The sequence below is a fragment of the Mesoplodon bidens genome (assembly GCF_964165515.1).
Source record: "Mesoplodon bidens genome assembly, chromosome: 4".
NCBI classification, from domain to species: Eukaryota; Metazoa; Chordata; class Mammalia; order Artiodactyla; family Ziphiidae; genus Mesoplodon; species Mesoplodon bidens.
Window position 1 is genome coordinate 95,256,316 of NC_138160.1, and position 24,539 is coordinate 95,280,854.

The 24,539-nt window shown below is 38.3% G+C and overlaps 1 protein-coding gene across 1 annotated transcript in view; it reads left to right on the forward strand.

The window, feature by feature from the left end:
• Window positions 1–24,539, forward strand: part of KCNN2 (potassium calcium-activated channel subfamily N member 2) — a 196,246-nt gene that overhangs the window by 165,992 nt on the left and 5,715 nt on the right. Inside the window, exons 5-6 of the mRNA XM_081231100.1 lie at window positions 3,782–3,892; window positions 19,999–20,126. Coding sequence (XP_081087226.1) covers window positions 3,782–3,892; window positions 19,999–20,126 — 239 coding nt within the window. The remainder of the gene's footprint in view (window positions 1–3,781; window positions 3,893–19,998; window positions 20,127–24,539) is intronic.

Consider the following 24,539-nt stretch of genomic DNA (forward strand, 5'->3'; position numbering starts at 1 on the left):
TTTTCTGACTTTGGTGAAAAGACTATGACTCATCTTGTTAAAGGCATGCAGGGATCTTAATTTCAGAGAATAACATATGTTAGTCCCAACTGTTTCTATATCCATTGTGATCATGACAAGATTTGGAGAAAATGTTGTAAAAGCATATTTACTTTCATTCTATTCATTTTATGAAACAGAATAGTCCAGGAAATAGACACTGAGTGGACAATGACATCATGCCATTACTTAAATTACTATAACAATTAATGTGTTGGCAGGAACTTACCTTGCACCTTTCAGGGGTAAGCCAGCTTCATTTTGCATAACTCTAAAAGTTTTTTTTTTTAAGTTACTTTTTTGAAACCCGATTCTATACATATCAAAACCTCTTATGATTTATTAAGAACCTGGGGAGGTATAAGACTTACATATAAGGAGTAATGGACTTTGAAGAAAAAGAGGTTTCTAAGTGGCTCTTGGGGTACAATTTAAAGGGTACAGTTAGGATCATGGAGTGAGGGATATAGGCAGTGGTTTCACTAATTACTTAATTTCAGATTCACTTGCTTCTCTAGTTTACAACAGAGGTAATCATTTAATACACAAGACTTTGGTGAGCTAGAGAACACTCAGCAAGAAATGGGCCAGCAGTGGGAAAAAATATCACTCAAGAATAAGCACAAATAAAAATCAACTTCCAAAGGCTCTTGATACCAGTGATTTTCCACTCCTATTGGGATTTTGATTTCTTTCCAGAAGAATTGCAGCAGTGGCCTCCTGCCAGAGGAGAACAATATTCAGCTTATAGTGCCAACTGCCACTTATAGCTATCTCTCCAGTGGTAGAAACCCCTCAGATTTTTATATCTGCTGCTTATTAAAAAGCTCTTGACTTTCCCTTGGCTCACTGACTGAGGAATGCCTGGGAGCCTACATGCAACAGGTGATCCTGTTCCTGTCAAACAAATGCCATCACACTGTGGGTAGGTACAGAAGGCTAGCCTGAGTGGCCACTGATCCCATCCACCAATTCAGGCTAGCCTCTCATCAGTATACTGTAACTTATTTAGATTTTGCGGCAGGTGTCTGAAAGTCAACGTAATAGGTGTAGATGCCTCCAAAGGCCATTCTTTTCCTTCATTGGTATCCAGCCATAAAAATCACTTGCTTTCATTGTCTATACACAGCCCAAAATATCAAGATAGCTATCACACAGCCCATACATTTCTGACCTTGTCCTCTCTGTCCTCTTCCTTTATGCTCCTTGTTTATCAGAATGTCTTCATAAGTGAAATGACTCTGGTAGAGAACCTTTACCTCGTGTTTAAATTAGAAAGTAAGTAATGGAGTTTGCCATTTTCTTTTCATATCGTCCTTCACTTAAAGCAGTGACTTTGTGTTGGAATCACATGGAGAGCTTTAAAAGATTCTAGTCACATTTAAGTTTAAAAAACACTGATTTAAAAGTGGCACCAGTTATAAAGTAAGAATAATGTTTTGCCTTATTTTGGTAACTAACCATATTCCTCAATTTTTAAACATTCATACTCTAAGAGTATTTGTTTTGCTTTGAAACACAGTGCTTCATATTGTGTCATGAATATGGAAGTGACCACAAGTAAGAATATATGTGATCTTACATATACAGAAAAGTATTATGAGATAAGGTAAAGGGTGGGAAATATACCAATGCTACTCTGAGTTCATAATTGAATAATCACTTACTCTGCCTTAATTGCCTCATCTCTAAAATCTGAAGGTTAAACCAGGTAGGTCTAATACCTTCTGGCTTCTTTCTCTGATCCTCTCATCAGTACCACTTCATTTCTGAGGATACTGATTTCTCCAGAGGATACTGATTTCTCCATAGAGCTAGGTGGAAGGGGATATTTAAACCCTCTGGAAATATTATATTTAAACAGTATCAACTTACTAATAAGGCCATGTTTCTATGATTGTAATTATCCAGTTGTAGCAAGACAGGGCAAGTGTATTTATTTTCTCACTTTCTCCTCAGTCTTGTCCCTCCTGCCATATCTGTTGCAAAAACTCATTCAGTGAGACCAAAAATTCCTTCTTTGGTTAGTAACTGAATGGCTAAATTACATTTATCAATTCAAATGGAGATGATTATAATTAATTATTTAATAAAACAAAAGTAAGTATGAAGAAAGATCATTTTCCTAGGTTGAGTTTTTTTAAGGTTAATAAAGATATGTAAAGGTTAGGCTAGATGTTTTCTTAAACTACAAACTGTTGTCATTTTTGAAATGTGTAAGCATTTGTTTGTATAAGTAATATGTATTCATTGTAGAAAATGTGGACTCTTCAGGAAAGCACAAAGAACTAAATAACTTACTGGTATTCCAACCACTGAGAGAGATGCTCTTTTCACAGCTGGGCCTATTTCTTTGCTTCACAAATATGAATTCCTTGTAAAAAATAAAATTAGGAGCAAATTATGTATACAAGTTTCTGACTTGCTTGTTTAAATATCATATTGTTTTTAAATATTATAGATATAAAAATATATTCATAATATATTAAGGAAATGCTACAAGTAATAACCATTCCCTCAAACTTAGATATTTAAGATGTAGACCACATTTTTAAGGGGCAGAGTTGCTATTATAACTCATGATTTTTAGACCTATTGGGAATGAGGGAAACCAGGTTACCTTGTGCAAATTTGAGACTCTTGGATGGCTATACAGTGAGCATCCTAACCATCTTAGCTAACATAAAAGGGATGCTATTTAAAAGTAGTTTAAAAGGATTCCAGTCTGTTGAAAGATCCCCAAATATTGTAAAGTCTCATTGTTTGCAGCCCTCTTCTGTAGGTCCTGCCTGTGCCCCATTGTTGTCTGCCTACTGAGACGGCTAGGGAATCTTGATTGTCTGTGGTCCTCCCAAGGTTGAGATTCTGTCTAGAGATCTGGACTTCCTTGCCTGGGCCCTCCTGTAGGTGCCCCAGCCTTGCCTCCTGACCCTGCATGTAGTCACTGGTCTTTCAACAAAGAAGACCCCATACCTCACAACTTGGAATGCATGCACCTTGATCATGGAGCAGGAAGGCTTTAATCTCTGGGGCACCATACAGCGTCACACGACTCTTCCTAAGAGATCAGCACAATAGCCTATAATTCAAAAAAGGACCACTGTTGAGTTTTTCAAAATAAAGGTAGCCCATTACTTTCTTCATGCTGGTAAACCTCTGGAATAGTAAGGCTGTTATCCCTGACCTTCAGCACTTCACGTATGTCTGTTGTCCAGATTGAGATCACTGTGATCCTTTCTGTTCTGCATGTGGACACGTTTGAAGTTGTGCACATAATGCATCAGTTTCCATTCCTGGCTTTTCACAGTTGATTGTCCTGAAGACCTGCTGGTCTAATCTGCACAGAAGATTATAGAATATTATTTTTAGAGAAAAATGATTTCCTCTCTGTGCATTTATGCTAATCACTAATTTGTATATCCATGTGTAACTGATTTGCTCTATTTTTAAGTCCCTGAAAGTTCAGCAAGTTGCTGTTTTACCATTTATTTCTTATGATTAAAATGTGTTTGATACAAACACATTTGTTCTTAGTTCACCTATTTTAAGTTTTTTACCATCAAGCTAAAGGCATGTTACTTGTTCGTATTGGCCATGCGGTTTCTGTCATATTGATGGAAGACACTGATAACTATCTGAAGATTAAAAACTATAGTAATGTACTTAAGTACAAAACATTGTTTAATGTGCTTGAGACCAAAAATAATAACTCTTCGGGGTTCTTTTCCCTCCTGGTTTTCAGGGTGCTGGTTGCACAGCCCTGGTGGTAGCTGTGGTCGCAAGGAAGCTGGAACTTACCAAAGCAGAAAAGCACGTGCACAACTTCATGATGGACACTCAACTGACAAAAAGAGTAAGTTACCACCCTTGTATCTCCAAGGGGAATATTAGTGTTTTTTCTTTCTTTGGTTTAAATTTTCATTTTATTTTATGTTGAAGTATATAGTTGATTTACAATGTTGTGTTAGTTTCAGGTGTTCAGCAAAGTGATTTAGTTATACATACACATATATCTATTCTTTTTCAGATTCTTTTCCTACATAGGTTATTACAAAATAATGAGTAGAGTTCCCTGTGCTATACAGTAGGTCCTTGTTGTTTATCTGTTTTATACATAGTAGTGTGTATATGTTAATCTCAAACCCTTAATTTATCCCCTCCCACACCTTTCCCCTTTGGTAACCATAAGTTTGTTTTCGAAGTCTGTAAGTCTGTTTCTGTTTTGTACATAAATTCATTTGTATCGGGGCTTCCCTGGTGGTGCAGTGGTTGAGAGTCCGCCTGCCGATGCAGGGGACACGGGTTGGTGCCCCAGTCCGGGAGGATCCCACATGCCGCGGAGCGGCTGGGCCCGTGAGCCATGGCCGCTGAACCTGCGTGTCCGGAGCCTGTGCTCCACAGCGGGAGAGGCCACAGCAGTGGGAGGCCCGCGTACCGCAAAGAAAAAAAAATCATTTGTATCATCTTTTTAGATTCCACGTATGTGATATCATATGGTATTTGTCTTTGACTTACTTCACTTAGTATGAGAATCTCTAGGTCCATCCATGTTCCTGCAAATGGCATTATTTCATTCTTATGGCTGAATAATATTTCATTGTATATATGTACCACATCATCTTTATCCATTCGTCTGTAGATGGACATTTAGGTTGCTTCCATGTCTTGGCTATTGTAAACAGTGCTGAAATGAACATTGGGGTGCATGTATCCTTTCGAACCATGGTTTTCTCCAGATATAGGCCTAGGAGTGGGATTGCTGGATCTTATGATAGCTCTATTTTTAGCTTTTTAAGGAACCTCCATATTGTTCTCCACAGGGCTGCACCAATTCACATTCTCACCAACGGTGTAGGAGGGTTCCGTTTCCTCCACACTGTCTCCAGCATTTGTTGTTTGTAGATTTTCTGATGATGCCCATTCTGACTGGTGTGATACCTCATTGTAGTTTTGATTTGCATTTCTCTAATACTTAGTGATGTTGAGCACCTTTTCATGTGCCTCCTGGCCATCTGTATGTCTTCTTTGGAGAAATGTCTATTTAGGTCTTCTGCCCATTTTTTGATTGGTTTTTTGTTGTTGAGTTGTATGAGCTGTTTGTATATTTTGGAGTTTAAGACCTTGTCAGTCGCATCATTTGCAAATATTTCCTCCCATTCTGTGTGTTGTCTTTTCATTTTGTTTTTGGTTTCCTTTGCTGTGAAAGAGCTTTCAAGTGTAATTAGGCCATTTTGTTTATTTTGTTTTCATTTTCGTTACTCTAGGAGGTGGATCCTAAAAGATATTGCTGCAATTTATGTCAAGGAGTGTTCTACGTTTTCCTGGAAGACTTTTATGGTATTTGGTCTTGCATTTAGGTCTTTAATCCATTTTGAGTTTGTTTTTGTGTACAGTGTTACAGAATGTTCTAATTTCAGTCTTTTACATGTAGCTGTCCGGTTTTCCCAGCACCACTTATTGAAGAGACTGTCTTTTCTCTGTTGTATATTCTTGCCTCCTTATTGTAGATTAATTGAACATAGGTGTGTGGGTTTATTTCTGGGCTTTCTATCCTGTTCTGTTGATCTATATTTCTGTTTTTGTGCCAGTACCATACTGTCTTGATTACTGTAGCTTTGTAGTATAGTCTGATGGCAGGGAGCCTGATTCCACTAGCTCCATTTTTCTTTCTCAAGATTGCTATGGCTATTCAGGTTCTTTTGTGTTTCCAAACAAATTTTAAGACTTTTTGTTCTAGAACTGCAGAAAATTGGGAATTTAAAAGGGATTGCATTGAGTCTGTAGATTACCTTGGGTAGTATAGTGATTTTGACAATAATTGATTCTTCTAATCCAGGTACATGGTATATTTTTGCAGCTGTTTCTGTCCTCTTCAATTTCTTTCATCAGTGTCTTATAGTTTTCTGAGTACAGGTTTTTTACCTCCTTAGGTAGGTTTATCCTAGGTATTTTATTCTTTTTGATGCAATGGTTAATGGGATTGTTTCCTTAATTTCTCTTTCTGACCTTCAGTTGTTTGTTAGTGTATAGGAATGCAAGAGATTTCTGTGTATTAATTTTGTATCCTGAAACTTTACCAAATTCATTGATGAACTCTAGTAGTCTTCTGGTATCATCCTTAGGATTTTCTGTGTATAGTGTCATGTCATATCATGTTTACTTCTTTTCCAGTTTGGATTCCTTTAATTTCTTTTTCTTCTCTAATTGCTATGGCTCGGACTTCCAAAACTATGTTGAATAAAAGTGGTGAGAGTGGACACGCCTGTCTTGTTCCTGATCTTAGAAGAAATGCTTTCAGCTTTTCACCATTGGGTATGATATTAACTGTAGGTTTGTCATATATGGTCCTTATGTTGAGGTATATTCCCTCTTGACACACTTTCTGGTGAGTTTTTATCATAAATCGGTGTTGAATTTTGTCAAAAGCTTTTTCTACATTTACTGAGATGATCATTTGGTTTTTATTCTTCAGTTTGTTAATGTGGTGTATCACACTGATTGATTTGCAAATATTGAAAAATCCTTGCATCCCTGGGATAAATCCCTCTTGATCATGGTGTATGATCCTTTTAATGTACTGTTGGATTCAGTTTGCTAGTATTTTGTTGAGGATTTTTGCATGTATGTTCATCAGTGATACTGGCCTGTAAGTTTCTTATTTTGTGGCATGTTTGTCTGGTATCAGGGTGATTATGGCCTCATAGAATGAGTTTGGAAGTGTTCCTTCCTCTGCAATTTTTCAAAATAGTTTCAAAAGGATAGGTGTTAACTCATCTCTTGATGTTTGATAGAATTCACCTGTGAATCCATCTGGTCCTGGACTTTCATTTGTTGGGCATTCTTTAATCACAGTTTCAGTTTCAGTGCTTGTGACTGGTCTGTTCATATTTTCTATTGCTTCCTGGCTCGGTCTTGGGAGATTGTACCTTTCCAAGAATCTTTCCATTTCTTTGAGGTTGTCCACTTTATTAGCATATAGTTGCTTGTAGTAGTCTTATGATCCTTTGTATTTCTTTGGTGTCAGTTGTAACTTTTCCATTTTCATTTCAATCATTTCATTTATTGATGTGAGCCCTCTCTCTCTTTTTCTTGATGAGTCTGAATAAAGGTTTATCAACTTTGTTTATCTTTTCCAAGAACCAGCTTTGAGTTTTATTAATCTGTGCTATTGTTTTCTTTGTTTCTATTTTATTTCTGCTCTGATCTTTATGATTTCTTTCCTTCTGCTAACTTTGGGTTTTGTTTTTTCTTTCTCTAGTTGCTTTAGGTGTAAGGTTAGGTTGTTTGTATGGGATTTTTCTTGCTTCCTGAGGTAAGATTGTATTGCTATAAACTTCCCTGTTAAAGGTGTCCCATAGCTTTTGGATCATCATGTTTTAATTTGTCTCTAGGTATTTTTTTCATTTCCTCTTTGATTTCTTCAGTGATCCACTGGTTGTTTAGTAACACATTGTTTAGCTTCCACATGTTTGTGTTTTTTATAGTTTTTTCTTTCCCCCTTGTAGTTGATTTCTAATCTCATAGCCTTGTGGTCGGAAAAGATGCTTGGTATGATTTCAGTTTTCTTGAATTTATCAATGCTGGGTTTATGGCCCAGTTTGTGATCTATCCTGGAGAGTGTTCCATGTGCACTTGAGAAGAAAGTGTATTCTGCACTTTTTGGATGGAATGCTCTATAAATATCAATTAAGTCCATCTGATATAATATGCCATTTAAGACCTGTGCTTCCTTAATGATTTTCTGTCTGGATGATCTGTCCATTGGTGAAAGTGGGGTGTTAAAGTCCCCCACTATTATTGTGTTACTGTCGATTTCTCCTTTTATGGCTGTTAGCATTTGCCTTGTGTATTGAGATGCTCCTATGTTGGGTGCATATATATTTATAATTGTTATATCTTCTTGGATTGATCCCTTGATCATTATGTAGTGTCCTTCCTTGTCTCTTGTGACAGTCTTTTATTTTAAAGTCTATTTTGTCTGATACGAGAATTGCTACTGCAGCTTTCTTTTGACTTCCATTTGCATGGAATATCTTTTTCCATCCCCTCACTTTCAGTCTGTATGTGTCCCTAGATCTGAAGTGAGTCTCTTGTAGACAGCGTATAGATGGGTCTTGTTTTTGTATCCATTCAGCCAGTCTGTGTCTTTTGGTTGGAGCATCTAATCCATTTATATTTAAGGTTATGTTACCAATATGTATGTTCCTGTTGCCATTTTCTTAATTGTTTGGGGATTATTTTCATGGGTCTTTTTCCTTCCTTTCCCCTTTTGTTCTCTTCTCTTCTGATTTGATGACTATCTTTAGTGTTGTTTGGATTTCTTTTTTGTGTGTATATCTGTTGTTGGTTTTTGGTTTGTGGGTACCATGAAGTCTTGATAAAGCAGTCTATAAGATTGTTTTAAGTTGCTGGTCTCTTTCAGTTTCAAATGCATTTCCAGTATCCTGCATTTGAACACTCCTCTTCTCACAATTGCTGGTTTTGATATCATATTTGTGTGTGGATTATTTCCTACCTTTACTGTACGTTTGCCTTTACTGATGAGCTTTCCCATTTGTAATTTTCTTGTTTCTAGTTGTGTCCTTTTCTTTCCCACCTAGAGCTCTTTTAGCATTTGTTGTAAAGCTGGTCTGGTGGTGCTGAATTCTCTTAGCTTTTGCTTGTCTGCAAAGCTTTTCGTTTCTCCATTGAATCTGAATGAGAGCCTTGCTGGGTAGAATATTCTTGATTGTAGCTTTTTCCCTTTCATCACTTTGAATATATCATGACACTCCCTGCAGAGTTTCTGTGAAGAAATCAGCTGATAACCTTATGGGGATTCCCTTCTTGCTTTTAATATTTTCTCTTTGTCTTTAATTTTTGTCAATTCGATTACTATGTGTCTTGGTGTGTTTCTCCTTGGGTTTATCCTATATGGGACTCTCTGCACTTCCTGGACTTCAGTGAGTGTTTCCTTTCCTATGTTAAGGAGGTTTTCAGCTATTATCTCTTCAAATATTTTCTCAGGGCCTTTCTCTCTCTCTTCTCCTCCTGGGACCCCTATAAGGTGAATGTTGGTGCATTTACTGTTGTTCTGAGACAGTCCTCATTTCTTTTCATTACTTTTTCTTTACTCTGCTTTGACACAGTGATTTCCACCATCTGTCTTCCAGCTCACTTAATCTGTTCTTCTGCCTGATTTATTCAGCTACTGATGCCTTCTAATGTATTTTTTCATTTTAGTAATTGTATTATTCATCTCTGGTTATTTGTTCTTCGTTTATCTAGATCTTTGTTAAACATTTCCTGTATGTATCTTTTAGGTTTGTGCCTCCACTCTTTTTCCATGATCTTGGATCATCTTTACTACCATTATTCTGAATTCTTTTTCAAGTAGCTTGCCTATCTCCACTTAGTTGTTCTTTTGGGGTTTTATCTTGTTCCTTTGTCTGGAACGTAGTCCTCTGCCATCTCAGTTTGTCTAACTTTCTGTGTTTGCAGTCCCACAGGCTGCAGGATTATGGTTCCTCTTGCTTCTGGTGTCTGCCCACTGGTGTGTGGTGCTGGGTCTTGTCCCTCTGGTGGGCAGGGCCATATCAAGGGGTGTGTTTTTAGGCAGCTGTGCACTCAGGAAGCTTTTAAGCAGCCTGTCTGCTGTTGGGTGGTAAGGTGTCCCAGCACTGGAGCCTTCAGGCTGTTGGGTGGGGCAAGGTCTTGGCATCAAAAGTGGCAGCCTCCAAGACAGCTCCCACCTATGAGTGCTCCCCAGTACCTCCGCCACCAGTGTCCTTTTCCCTGCAGCGAGCCACGGCTGCCCCTCCACCTCCCCAGGAGACCCTCCAAGAGCAGCAGGCAGGTCTGATCTAGGCTCTAATGAAGTCACTGCTTTTTCCCCTCGGTTTCAGTGTGCATGAGACCTTGTGTGCGTCCTCTAAGAGTGGCAGTTCTGCTTCCCCCAGTCCTGTGGATTTCCTGCGATTAAGTCCCACTGACCTTCAAAGCCAAATGCTCTGGGGGCTCCTCCTCCTGATGCCAGTCCTGCAGACTGGGGAGCCTGATGTGGGGCTCAGAACCTCTGTGATATAATTATGTGGGAGAACCTCTGCAATATAATTATTTTCCACTTTGTGGGTCACCCACCCAGTGGGTATGGGATTTGATTGTATGGCAAATGCATCCCTCTTACCATCTTGTGTGGCTTCTTCTTTATCTTTGGAAGTAGAATATCTTTTTTGGTAGGTTCCAGTCCTTTTGCATTGATGGTTGTTCAGCAGTTAGTTGTGGTTTTGGTGTTTTTGTGAGAGGAGGTGAGCTCAGGTCCTTCTACCCTACCATCTTGTCCGGGGCTCCTGTTTTCTCTCAATGTTGGGCAATAATAGTTTTTACTTTGATCTCTGAAGCTGAAATGATATGGTTTAAAGTTAAGGCATTCTTGGAGTGAGTTCCATTTTTTAACATTGAGAATAAACTCTTCCTAACTTTAGGTCAGTCAGGAAGTAATTGGAAAACCTTGGTATTTACTCAAGTATAAAAATAAACCACATAAAGCTAAAATAGGCACACTTAACATTTAAGTTTGCAGCATGCAAGAGGAGACCAGTATTGGCTTGAGTAGGAAGGAATATACCATCCGTGTATTATAAAAATTTTATGGGAAGGAGATTCAACTGATATTTTACTGAGCTTCTGTGAGACAGTCACTGTTCTAAAGACTGGGGTTGCAGAGACAAAGAAAAAAACCCCACTACCTTTGGGACCCCAAGGTAGGGATAGAAAGATGTTGAAAATGGTATGGCATCCAGACAGGAGAAAACAGTCATCACAGGTTTTACACAGCCCTCTCTCTGTGCCAGCTGCTGCTCTAAGCATGTCACCTTAGAGCAGTGGCTGGCACACTTGTTTTATCCTTACAACTTCCTGAGTGAAGTGCTAGGATCATAGCCATTATACCAATGTGGAAGCCAAGACCCAGAGGCTAGGTATCCCATGTAAAAAGAAAAAGATTCGTATCACGCTAAATTTTTAGCCTCTCTTCATAGTCACTTGAGACACCAAAATAACAAGGTCAAAAATAACAAAATTATTTTACAGCAGTCATCTTGCTATATAATCACTCCTCAACATGGAATCTGATCGGTCTGCCATTGAAATAACAAAATACGTTGTCATAATTTACCCATAAAAGAATCAAGAGAGGTCTCAAGCAGCATTCTAATTGTAGTGTTTTTACTCACTCTACATCTTATCTATCAGACACTATTTTGAGACTTCATTGCAGTTAGTAGGTCCACACAATTCTAGATGATCAAAGACACTTAGTTGCCACCATGCTTTCAACCTGGATTTACCACTTGGGAATGTCTTCTACTTTATTTCTTCAGTTCCTGAATTCATTCTTTAAATTCGTGAACATTTCTAAATGTTACAGGGAAGCACACAGAGGGTGGAAGGAGAGAGGTAAAAGAGCTGATTGGAAGGTTGGGGTTCTTGTAACCTTCAAAGATATCATAGGAAATGAAAATACGTGCACATTACATTATTAGTCCACATCTAATCCAAAATTGTAGCACATGTTTCGTGTATCTTAAGGATCAGAAGTTGTGCAATATCAAAAAAAACTCTTCCATAAAGTCCCTTGTATAATCCAAATAATTTTATCATGAAGATTGTTTTCACAGGAATTAAGTTAATGCCACACTTCAGATACTATGTAGAAAAATACCTTAAAACACCGTATAATCCATATATATCCATGTATTCATAACTCTTTTCAATAGGAAAAAAAAACTTGTGACAGAATCCACATAATGAAAACATTTTAAAAAACAACTTAGCATATTTAGACAGATTTCCCCATGTTTGAGAAGGAAAAACAGTAATTCCTTTACATTTACCTTGGGATATTGATATTCCATATCTTTATTATTGAAACATTTTAGCAGTTGGAAAAGACAAGGGCTTTGATTTAAAAATCTACCGTTTAACATTGTTGTATACTGCTTTTGCTGAGGATGTATGTGAGAATCACAGAAGTCTCCCAGTTTCTTTCAGGAGACACTCCAGGTTGATTTTACAGTTTAGCTACTTTAGCTGAGGGTCCCTCAACCTCAGCACTATTGGCCTTTTAGGCTGGATATTTGTTGTATGGGACTTTCTTGTGCATTGTGGCATGTATAGCAGCATCCTTGGCCTCCACTCACTAGAAGCTAGATGCCAGCAGCACTTCCTCTAACTTGTGACAACAAAATTGCCTCTAGACTTTGCCACGTCTCCTAAAGGGACAAAACCTCTACAGTGAGAACCACTGCTTTTGCTTGTTATTCCCCAAAGATTTGGAGACAGGGACAAGTCCCCTTAACAGATACTCTTTGACCATCCCGAGTTGATTGTCATCTTCTTCCTGGGAATAATGTATTCATTTCACAAAAATATACTTGGACCTAATGTAGTCAGGGTTCTGAGTTAACTGCTATATTCCAGGGATCAGATAATTTTAAGCTTTTATAATGCTGTTCCTTCAGTAAATCAGATGAAACTTCTGTTTCTACCTGCTTGGCAGAAAAATGCACTTGTGCTCTTGCTAATGTTGCTCTTGGGTCCCCTTTAGGGAAATATGGATTCAGGATCTAGATGACCTTCCTTTAGTTTTTGTGACTAGAACTCATTTCCCTAGTCATCAGGTTTTCTGATGTTACTGCTTTTCTGTCGTAAGTTCTTGTATACATTTGATAAACTCCCTGTAGATAATGTTGAATTAGTAGTCATATTGTTGGTAGAAAGCTTTTTCAGTAAAAAGTACTGTTCTAGTTTCAAAATTCACATTCTCCATCATGCTTATGATGCTTTATTAATTCTATTATCTCACTACTATTGCTTAAAAGTGCAGCTACTTTGAAGTATTTCTTGCGAACAGAGTCTCTAATAGGTCTGAGAAAGACACTCGAGCAGGTTTGCTGACAGGTCTATTTTTACAGGCAAAATGTCACCAAGTACAAAAGCAAACGTTAAAATGGCATTAAAATCAAACATAAATTTCTAGTTTATGATTCCCATTCCATTATTATACTCAATATAACATATGAAAATAATAGCCCTTTTATGGTTCTCTCTGTATTATTTTATACAAAGTTATCAATTAATGAGTGTCATTGATTCCATTTAGTTATTTATGGAATTTTTAAATTAAAAAATCTAAAATACTGAATGATCGATTAAAAATTATTATAATAACCAAGAATAAACAAGGACCTAAAAGCCATACATAGTTACTAAGATGACAGATTAAAAATGAAAATATCCCCTGAAACACTACATCAAAGTTTTTTGATGGTCAAAAGGGATAATGGTCACAGACATTCTGAAATCTTAATATGACTTTTTTAACATTCATATTGCTTTTCTTTAAATGATAGATTCTTCTTCCAGGAAGAAATGGAAGCCTTCCAGTGTGTATTTTAACTAAACTGAACAATTTCCATGAAAAATTATCCACCATGTACAAAGTTTGAGGAACAATTTTATACAGAAATCATTTCTCTGTGGGACTACATTAACCACATAAAATACTATGTTTGAAAGTAGAACACACAATTCACTGGGCACTAGCGTTAATGCAGGATTGTCCTATGTAATTCCAAAAGTTTACATGACACTCTGCAATTCAAAAATGGCCAATAGGTCCATGTAACCTAAATAATCTAAGGATTTCAAAAATCAAAGCATAATAGCACTAACTTATCAGTAGGCTTATCAGTAGGCTTAGTAAGACAGAACCAGCTATTTAATAGATTCGTAGCATATGACCTTACAGATGCAATGTGTTTACCATGCTAAAGCTTTAGGAAATATATTATTATTACTATTCATTCAGGTTTGAACCAAAAAGAAATCTTGGAGTTTGGCCCTCTGGCTACTTTCATGTTGGAAAGAAACTTGAAAACAAGCAATTCTGAGAACCCAGGCATAATTTTTGAAGTCGCTAGATGTACCATGAAGGATAATTATACATATTAATGTCCACTGTGGGTGTTTCCAATCCTGTTAAGAATTCTCAATAAGATCCATAATAAGAACACTATTATGTAATTATATGTAATTATGTAATTTTGTTTCTTGCATATCTCTTAACAAGTGAACAGAAATTCTAGAGGATTTACTGTGTGTAGCTTTTATATCCTGCTTGGCTACATATCCCAGTGGGTTAAAATACAAATGCATGGATCCCTTGACCTTGCCTTGTTCTATTCACCCCACCGCAGATACCTGGTCTCAAGGAGAACTGGGCTGGCAAGAAAGGTTGGTGCCCTGAGCACATCCAGCCCCACTGCTGCAGGGGCAGTGAGAGCACATGATGTCCTACTAAGCTGCACAGGCTTAGTGGCCTTGACTTTGTCCTCCAGGCATCCTGGAGGCATCACCCACAGCATATAGAGCAACATTTTACTGTAATTATCAGAATGAGAGGCAAGAAACTCTCCTGCCTCAAAAAAGCCTCTGAAGGGAGAGGCAAGAGGAAGAAAAAGAAAGTAGTAAAAAGCAAAGGAAATCTATAAACAAAGTAGCCTGCTAAATAACTCTCTAATTGTATGTATCATATAGGGTTGAACGAAGCAAACATTCAGTTAACAGTCAATCAGCTTTTGTGGTTTATAAAGTATTGTTTCACATAAAAAATATATTTTACCTTACTACTGATAGCTTTAATATTTACCTAGGAGCCAGCAATATAACATTTCATGTCCTTTATACCTATGAAAGTGGGTTGAAGGCATCTAGTGACTATTACTACTTTTAATAGTATAAATGGCTTATAGGGCCTTTGTTTTCTCAAATTATTACTAAAATTTCTGCTTATTTTATACCTTTCAAAATTTTTCTGATAAAAGACTTGCATTTGAGTTGACCACTATTTTTTTTAATTTTTAGTTTATATTGGAGTATAGTTGATTGCAATGTTGTGTTAGTTTCAGATGTACAGCAAAGTGATTCAGTTATACATATACATGTATCTATTCTTTTTCAAATTATTTTCCCACTTAGGTCATTACAGACTATTGAGCAGAGTTCCCTGTGCTATAGTAGGTCCTTGTTGGTTATCTACCAATATTTTAAATATAGCAGTGTGTACATGTCTATTAGTGAGGTAGAACAAATGTTCTTATTTTCCTTTTTCCCTGTGTGAGTGTGTCTTTGGGGGTCCAGGAAATGGAGAGAGGAAGAGAAGGTTCCTGTTAAGAAAGGGCCCACCTTTCACTTTCCTTGTTCTGTGAAGTAGAGGAAATAAGTTATATTTCATAGTGGCACTGGGACATTAATTGGCAACATATAATACAGCTACTAATTATTGAGAGATATCTGTGAATCCCTCGTGCCAACTCTCAGGGTATCTAGCAAGTGATAGAGACTCAATACATTTGTTGAAAAATGGAAATGCTCTGACCCCTTTAGATCCTAGGTCTCGTCTTTAAACCTGTACACCCTTCGTATCAGGAGGGTCCTTTGGTTGATAAAATATGCATCTATGGTTATGATTAGAAGTTTTTATGATACAAATTACTATGGTGCCAAATTTAACACCATAGACATTTATTTAGTACCAGCTATGCCAAAAGCACTGAGCTAGGGAGAAACAATGACGTAACCTCTAAAACTTTGTAAATGCCCTGGAAAGTGGAGCAGGGGCTCCAGAGTTACATTGTTACATGACTATAGAGCAGGGTTGTTAACTGCAAATAAACTTTCATCTCAATGATCACAAATGCACGGACCTACTTCTCCTCTCCCCCGTTTGTCCTGTAAGTTTGGATTAGCATTTTCATGTAACAATTCCCGTCCTTCAAACCTGTAAAACACTGAGGTGTTTCCACCCTGTCTTCTGTTCCCTTTCAACTCTATGAGGAACCGAGGAAAAAAATCTACTATTATCAGTAGAGGATAAGTTTTTCTATGTTTGGATATATTGTTTTGTTTCTGCTGTATTGAAAAGTAGCAGTTAAATAAGATGCTTTGAGAGATTTATTCCTGTATTTGAAAGGGAGTTAGTTAGTTAGAAAGGGGATGTTTCGCCATAAATGGATATATTTCACAGTTCTTAAAAGCAGCTGTAGGGATTTCATTTTCAGATGAGGAGTCAATTATTTTTCAGCCTGTCATCTACATTGCATGTTTAGTGAATACAAATCCTACAATATAAGGTCCAGGGGTTATCGCCCACCACAGTACACTCTGAAACTGAGGTTCCCTACTCCCTTCCAGTCATTCCCCCACCATCCCAAAGAAAAAGAATCATTTAAAATACATTAAGGACAAGCATTGGATCACCTTTGAAAATTTTATAGACTTTAGATGAGAATCCAAACCAAAATTAATTGCTGTGTTCTATTCCAAACACTGCTATGTTCAACTGCTGTGTTCTTGTCTCATCGCTTCTTTCCCAGTTTTCTCGCTGCCTCACTGGTCTGTGTCTTGAGCTGATAGAACCAGGGAGGGAGGATATACCAGGGCCCTTACCAGTCCTCCAGGCAGTACATCTGCTCAGAGAGCTGAGACTTCCAGTAGCCAGCCCTTCTCCTTGCTAGCAGGGAGGGTCTGTCCCAACCCCAGGCAGTGCTGGCTAGTCACTTCCCACTCCTCTTCCTTTAAAAGCAAGGTCCTCCTACAAATCTACAGTCATCAAAACAGTATGATACTGGCCCCAAAACAGAAATATACATCAATGGAACAGGAGAGAAAGCCCAGAAATAAATGCACACACCTATGGTCAATTAAGCTATGACAGAGGAGACAAGAATATACAATGGAGAAAAGACAGTCTCTTCAATAAATAAATGGCGTTGGGGTAACTAGACAGCTACATGTAAAAGAATGAAATTAGAATACTCACTAACACCAAAAATAAGCTCAAGATGGATTAAAGACCTAAATGTAAGCACAGACACTGTAAAACTCTTAGAGGAAAACATAGGAAGAACATTCTTTGACATAAATTGCAGCAAAATCTTTTTTGATCTGTCTCCTGGAGTTATGGAAATAAACAAACAAATGGGACCTAATTAAACTCAAAACCTTTTTCACAGCAAAGGAAACCATAAACAAAACGAAAAGACAACCCATAAAATAGAAAATATTTGCAGATGATGCAACTGACAAGGGATTAATCTCCAAAATTTACAAACAGCTCATGTGCCTCAATATCAAAAAAAAAAAACAAACAGCCCAATCCAAAAATGGGCAGAAGACCTAGATAGACATTTCTCCAAAGAAGACATACAGATGGCCAGGAGGCACATGAAAAGATGCTCAACGTCACATCATCATCATTATTTACAGAAATGCAAATCAAAACTACAATGAGGTATCACCTCACACGGGTCAGAATGGCCATCATCAAAAAGTCTACAAACAATAAATGCTGGAGAGGGTGTGGAGAAACGGGAACCCTCCTACACTGTTGGTGGGAATATAAATTGGTAAAACAGTGGAGAGCAGTATGGAGTTTCCTTTAAAAAAACTAAGAATAGAGCTACCATATGACCGAGCAATCCCACTACTGTGTATAGTCAGAATGGCCATCATCAAAAAGTCTACAAACAATAAATGCTGGAGAGGGTGTGGAGAAACGGGAACCCTCCTACACTGTTGGTGGGAATATAAATTGGTAAAACAGTGGAGAGCAGTATGGAGTTTCCTTTAAAAAAACTAAGAATAGAGCTACCATATGACCGAGCAATCCCACTACTGTGTATATACCCAGAGAAAGCCATAATTCAAAAGGATACATGCACCCCAATGTTCATTGCAACACTGTTTACAATAGCCAAGACAAGAAAGCAACCTAAATGTCCATCAACAGAGGAATGGATAAAGAAGATGTGGTACAGATAAACAATGGAATATTACTCAGCCATAAATAAAAAAATGAAATAATGCCATTTGCAGCAACATGGATGGACCTGGAGATTATCATACTAAGTGAAGTAGTCAGACAGAGAAAAACAAATATCATCATACGATGTCGATTATATGCAGAATCTAAAAGAAAAATGATACAAATGAACTTATTTACAAAACAGAAACAGCAACTTAGAGAACGAATTTATGGTTTACCAGAGGGAAAGGGTGGGGGTGAGGGATAGATTGGGAGCTTGGGACTGACATGTACACACTACTGTCTATAAAATAGATAACCGCCAAGCACCTACTGCATAGCACAGGGAAGTCGGCTCAATATTCTGTAATAACCCAAAAGGGAAAATAATTTGCAAAAGAATGGATACTTGAATGGTTATAACTGAATCACTTTGCTGTACACCCGTAACTAACACATCATTGTTAATCAACTATACCCCGATATAAAGTAAAAAGTTTTTAATTAAAAATAAAAGCAAGGTCCTCCAACCTCAGCAAATTACACTACATCCAGTTCCTTACCTTTGCAAAGGAGACCAGTGTCAGATGGAAGAGCCTTCTGAATGGTGACTCTTACCTTGTGAGGAAGAGAAATGATTCCATAAGAACAAAGAGCAAGAGTTCACTGGAACACCTTTTAACTTCACTGTGGACATGTCACTTACATGCACTGCTGGTGCTCAACATCCCGCGTTTCATTTTTCTGTTGGTTGGAGAATGTTCTCCATGCAGAGTCTAATGAATATCCAGAGGAAGTCACAACTAAAAGCAGTCTTCAGAAACCAGCCATTTTCTTAAAGTGGGTTCTAGCCATACAATTTCACTCAAAAAGAAAACTCAGCGCCATGAAAAAGGGTTCACCATCAGCCACCCAACCTGATGTTTTCTCTGCTAAAGTGAAAAAATACACATACATACTTGGGCCATAGTTTTGGTAAGTTTTAATACTCTTCCTTATTGTAAATCTAAGTGCTGAAAAGGAGTTTAACAATAATTCTCTCTAACCTTCTCATGTTAGAGCAAACTAAAATCCTGCAAGCTTAGCTTGTCTCCTTGACCTGACTTGGTTGGTCCACAGTCAAGAACTTAGAACCCATTTCTGAAGCCCAGTTCACTGTTCTGTCTTACCCCACCACGCTGCCTGTCTTTAAAAAGTTGTCTTCCTCCACCCAGCCCCCCTCTAGCCTGCAGCTCTCCTTGTGAGACATCCTTTATCCATCACTCAAAAGAATTAAATGACTCAACTTCCCAGAATAAGTAGCTAACAACAAGCACAAGTGAAAGCTCTGGGTCATCAGTTCTTGCCTTGTGAGCAAGGAAGAGGGCTTACCAACTTGCAGGAATCTTTGAAGACTTGGAAGTATCAAGAAAACAAGTGATTGAAGTCTCACTAGGAAGTATTCACACCTTCCATCAGCTGCAGTAAGTCTTGGCAGTGTTACTATAATGCCTTTATCCTTCAGGTTTGTCCTGTCCGTGTGAAACGCAGTATATTTAAATTACCAACAAAATCATGACAACACAGATTCTCTGTCAGTTGATTAAAGTGTGCTAACAAGCATGCAATTTGCTAAGTCACCTGGGAGGCTGGATGCCTGGGTCTTCTTGTACATTCAGCAGTGGAAACATGCCCTTCCTGTAGTGCACAGCCAGAAATGCCGCACAAGCTTGCAAAGGACAGGGTTAACCTTGGCCTTCTGGCATCTTGCCTTTCTCCAGGGAAATGAAGAACATGGAGAGAGCAACTGCGATACAAGGTGAAGAAAGCAGCACCTCTTGATTTAAAAAAAAAAAAAAAAAGAAAAGGTAGTTGAAAGGTTCCTCATGGGGTAGGGTAGAAGTTAGCCCCAAAAGAGATCATTAGCCCCTCATATTTCAAGGTAAGCATTCCCAGACAGATACAGGTACTTTTAAAAAGGCACAGAGTCAAGAAAAAAATTTTTGAGATACAGTTACTGAACAGTGCTAGAGCTTACCATGATCATTGGGATGAAGAGTATGACACCCAGCCAAGTTGCAAAGGATTCTGCTCTGGAATTTATCCACTGCTGTGTTTGTTTCTTTTCCTAACAGGTGAAAAATGCAGCTGCCAATGTACTCAGGGAAACATGGCTAATCTACAAAAATACAAAGCTAGTAAAAAAGATTGATCATGCAAAAGTCAGAAAACATCAACGGAAATTCTTGCAAGCTATTCATCAGTAAGTACCATTCTCCTCTTTCACTCTGCATTTGTATCTCTGGGTTTTAATTCTTGCACCTGCTTATTCTTCTTTCATGAGGGAGGGAAAAAGAGAACATTATCATGTTTGTTCCCAGAAGACGTTATTTGGCATTTTAATAATTCCATAATTTTTCTCAGGATTTCATTTGTCAGTTCATTTGATGATTAAAAATCATTTATTATTGGGAGAATAGTCACATAATATAAAGTGTCTATTCAGTTTCTTTTTTTAGATAGAAGCAATAACTTCAGTTAAAATTGTATTTCTTGATTTACTTATTCATATAGTTTGCTCTAAGATGTTTAGTTTGTATCTACTACAGTCTTTAAAGAAATTTAACATGTTATGATCCACCCAGACATTTTAACATACTACCAAGCATCTTTGTATGAAGGTAGTACATACAATTGACTTAATACTCGAATTTTTAAATTAGTTTTTAATCAGGACTTGGGGGATTTTCTAGATGCTACGTGTTCATTATAGATTTTAGAGTTCCTATAGACCTTGCAGTCATTATTCTGACTTTATCGAGGCCACTGTTATTCAATTTGTTTAAGTCCTTCGTACCATTTTATTGTTATACCTACCATCATAGACTTGTAAAATACAAATCTCTATCTAGCAAGTTTCAATGATAATTTGAAAGCACCAGGTCTTTCTCCCCCAGGCTGGCAGCATCCTTACCGTAAGTACATTATGCGGGTGTCAGTTATGATGCCATGCAGCCTTGCTCTTAATGCCATTTCTATATGGGGCAGGGCAGACGCATCACATTTTGTGGGTCAGAAAAGTGGCTTTTCTCATGCAACCTACCAGGGTAATCATGGAAAGGTAGGTAAATACTAGGTATCCTGATTAGAAAGGAAGATGTGTTTTCTTAGAGCTAATTAGTACAGCAGACAGGAAGCTCTGAGGCTGAAGTGTTAATTTTACATATTTAGGGAATTCATATGTACATTACACTCACATTCCGTTGAAAATCACCAAGCATTCATCTTTTACCTCTTCACCTGCCATCCACTCTCCTTTTTAAATAGGTATCACTGAAAATGTGGAATATGTCTATAATTATAGACATACATGTACTTGTATAGAAGTTGCTACCTTTCTTAATGAAAATAAAATCCAAGTACCCTGAGCTCTAAAATAGGAGACTCTGCACATATGGTAGAGTAGCTGGTCCTCATTGCTACTCTTAGCAATTCACACATGTTCTTTCCCTTGCTGACACCAACACCAAAGTGACATTATTTCTCCTTTAGCTCTGGGACTTGACTGGACACACAACTATGCATTTTCCCCATATAAGGAAAAGAAGTTTAAGATAGTACTCTGTCAAAGTCTGGGAGAGAGTAGAAGTGAAAAACACAGAGAGGAACGTTGTATTCGATCTGGCTCACAAGCAGGAATTCGCTCCCTGGAGCTCACAGCTACCTTTATAACCAGGTGCCACCACCTAGGACCACTTGCCTCCACATCTTGACTCCTTGAAGCTTAGACCTAAGAGAGTGGGTCCCCTGAGAGATCCTGAGCCTTTACCTCTCCCTCAAGGGTCACCTGGTAAAATTTCCTGGTAGAGTGATCATTCCTACAGCCCCCAAACTGTACAACACAATAACCCCAACATTCATACAAGAGGTACACATGGTATACTGTGGAGAAATCATTCTTTGTACTTTGAATGTTTCGATACTAACCTATATTGTTCAGATCTATTAAAAAGAAAACTTACCTTTGCGGGTGTGAGAAAATGTGGTGTCCCAGGATGGAAAGGATGTGAGATGACGTGGAAGTAGGCAAGTGGGTCAGTCTTTGGGTTGAGCATCCACACATCCCATTTCCTCCAGGACTGTATTTGTGTCCCTTCCTGTTAGTGTAACTTACCTGTTCAATATGTAATGAAATGTGACTCGCCTTTGATGCCATTGATAAATTTCCATATAATCAAAAAAAAAGCAAACGCTTTGACAATTTTTGTCATATAATTCTGTAGCCATGTGTAAATAGTGAGTATTTCTATATTTATATAAATTGTCATAGAACTCTTAAGTTTGGAATACATTCACACTCAAAACCCTGGGGAACAATTTATGGGTGGTCATTATAAAATTTTTTCAACTTTGCTTTAGGTTTGAACATTCTTATAATAAAATGTTAGGCAAAAAATCTTTGGTGAAACTCAGTGTAAAAACTGTCCCTAGGCAATTGGCGTATCGCTACAAGCTGTACTGACATGATCTGAAGGGTTTCGTGGTATAGGTTACATGGGTTGTTCAGCATGCTGCTTTTGGGTAGGGTAACAGAGGAAACCACATGTGATTCTTCTGCTTCTTTCAGACATTTCTCATTGTTTCTTCTGTAGCCTTGTGTACTTCTAAAGTAGATGAGCTTTAAACAACGCAAAAATGTTCTGAATTGTTTTATAAATTAGTTTTGGGGCTGTCGGGTTTCCTTTGAGGTGGGAGGGTACTTATACTTTGTGAAAAGTAGATGGGCTGGGTGTGGATAGGGTATGCTAATTATGCATAATTATCTTTCACTGAACTTAGTGAGTGAAGCCATACATGAAAGCACACAGGGCTCGATTCCTAAGGGCAAGGCCTTTACTGCCCCAGCCTTGTCAGGCAGCACCGGGTGAAATCGGACCTTGCCACTTGAGGAAAAATGTACCAGTTGACTTGCTAGAGCTCTCCTGGCCTCTGCTCTCCTCTGATTTGTCCAGAGAGCTTTTGCAGTAGCTCTCTCCCCTTCTACCAGCCTCCTCTATCTCAACTCTCCTTCTCTTTTCCCAGCCTCTCTCCCGGATACATGACCTTGCTAGTCTCTCTCTCCCGGATACATGACCTTGCTAGTCTCTGATGGATGCCTAACTCTGCAGGCCTGTGTCCTCTTTTCAGTAACATAGCTGTCTTTGGGGATCGTCACTTAGTGCCATGAAGCATTCTGTTTCTGTAACTTCTACCACTTTTTCTGGTATCAACTTGACAGTTTCTCATTCTTCGGTCTCAGCTAGAGACCCATCAATTAACATGAACTTGTCTCACAGCCAAGAAATCCAATAAACGTGATGTCTATAACAGAAGAGTGTTAGGTTACCCCCCTTTCAGAAGACCAGGCTTCTCAATAGCCCTGACTTCTCAATAGCCCCAACTTGGAAAAGACATACCCCCCTCAAAAAATTATAATCCTATTGTTTAGAATATTATCTTTGTAACCATATCCTATTCATACTAGGCAAAAATGTCTCCTATTGTTTACTTGAACATCATGTTTCAAAGAGGCCAAGATGACTTTATACAACTTCTTCCTTCCGAACTCTAGTTCTGGAGGAAGCTATGTGCTTTCAGGTGGGGGAGTATAGTAGCGATGCAGAAGGATGATAACATAATGGCATAGCGTTTCTTTCTGATCAATATGCCAAAATCCTGCAGAATCTTAACAGGACCTTCCAGCTAATGAATCGAGCCCCCTGTGCATGAATGAACACCACTCTGTGTTATTTTGTTCCAGAATATTTTACAGTTTCTTTTCTTTTGTTTTGTCTTTTTATTTCAACAAAATGAAAATAGAGCTCGGAAGTAAGTTGTGTGAGCCGCTCCTTTCAACATTCGCAGAATTTTCTACCGGCTGCATGCACCCAAGTGGATCCTTTATTTGTGAATTTTAGTAGTCTGATTGCTGCTATGGAAATGTGTTCCGAAATCATGATATTTTCCTGTGATAAGTGAAGTTCACAAGGAAGAAATCAACATATGTTTCTTATTCTTCTTTCTTTGGGGCGGGGTGGGTGGGGGGAAGCAGTAAAATACACAACTGCATGTTACCTTTTATTCTGGCAGCTGCAGCTTATGTAGGCTTTTTGTACCAGTTCTCCTACCTTTAAGGCAGTCTAAGCAGCAACAAGGCAAGACGATTTAAGTTCAGGGCTACTCTATGTCAGCTTTCCAGATTAGCAGAATATAAGATGGGCAAAATTCTACTGTCAGAAACGTAAGTGAGTAATCCAAGAGAAGTAAAGTAGGCTCTGGTGTTTGGAAGAGGAAGGACCCACCTCAGCCAAGGGACCAGCGTCGGCCCTTCAACCAGGCTAGTAGGGCTCAGGGCTGTGCTACCCTCACAAATTGCTGGAGGCTTCCGCTCTGATGTCCCCGAACTTCATGTGCCAACTCTGCTATGACTTACCTAAATTTGAAAAGAAAGCTTGATATAAATCCCTATCATAAGTGGATTTAAAAATATATCACTGCCAGCAAGGAGAGGGAGGTAAAGGTAACATCAGTCGACAACTGAAACACTGGTATTGAATTCTAGCCACAAGCTGTTGCCTGCAGAAAGCTCTGAGCTGAGATTCTGCCCCCTCTTTTTTTAAAAACAGGGGAAGAGCAG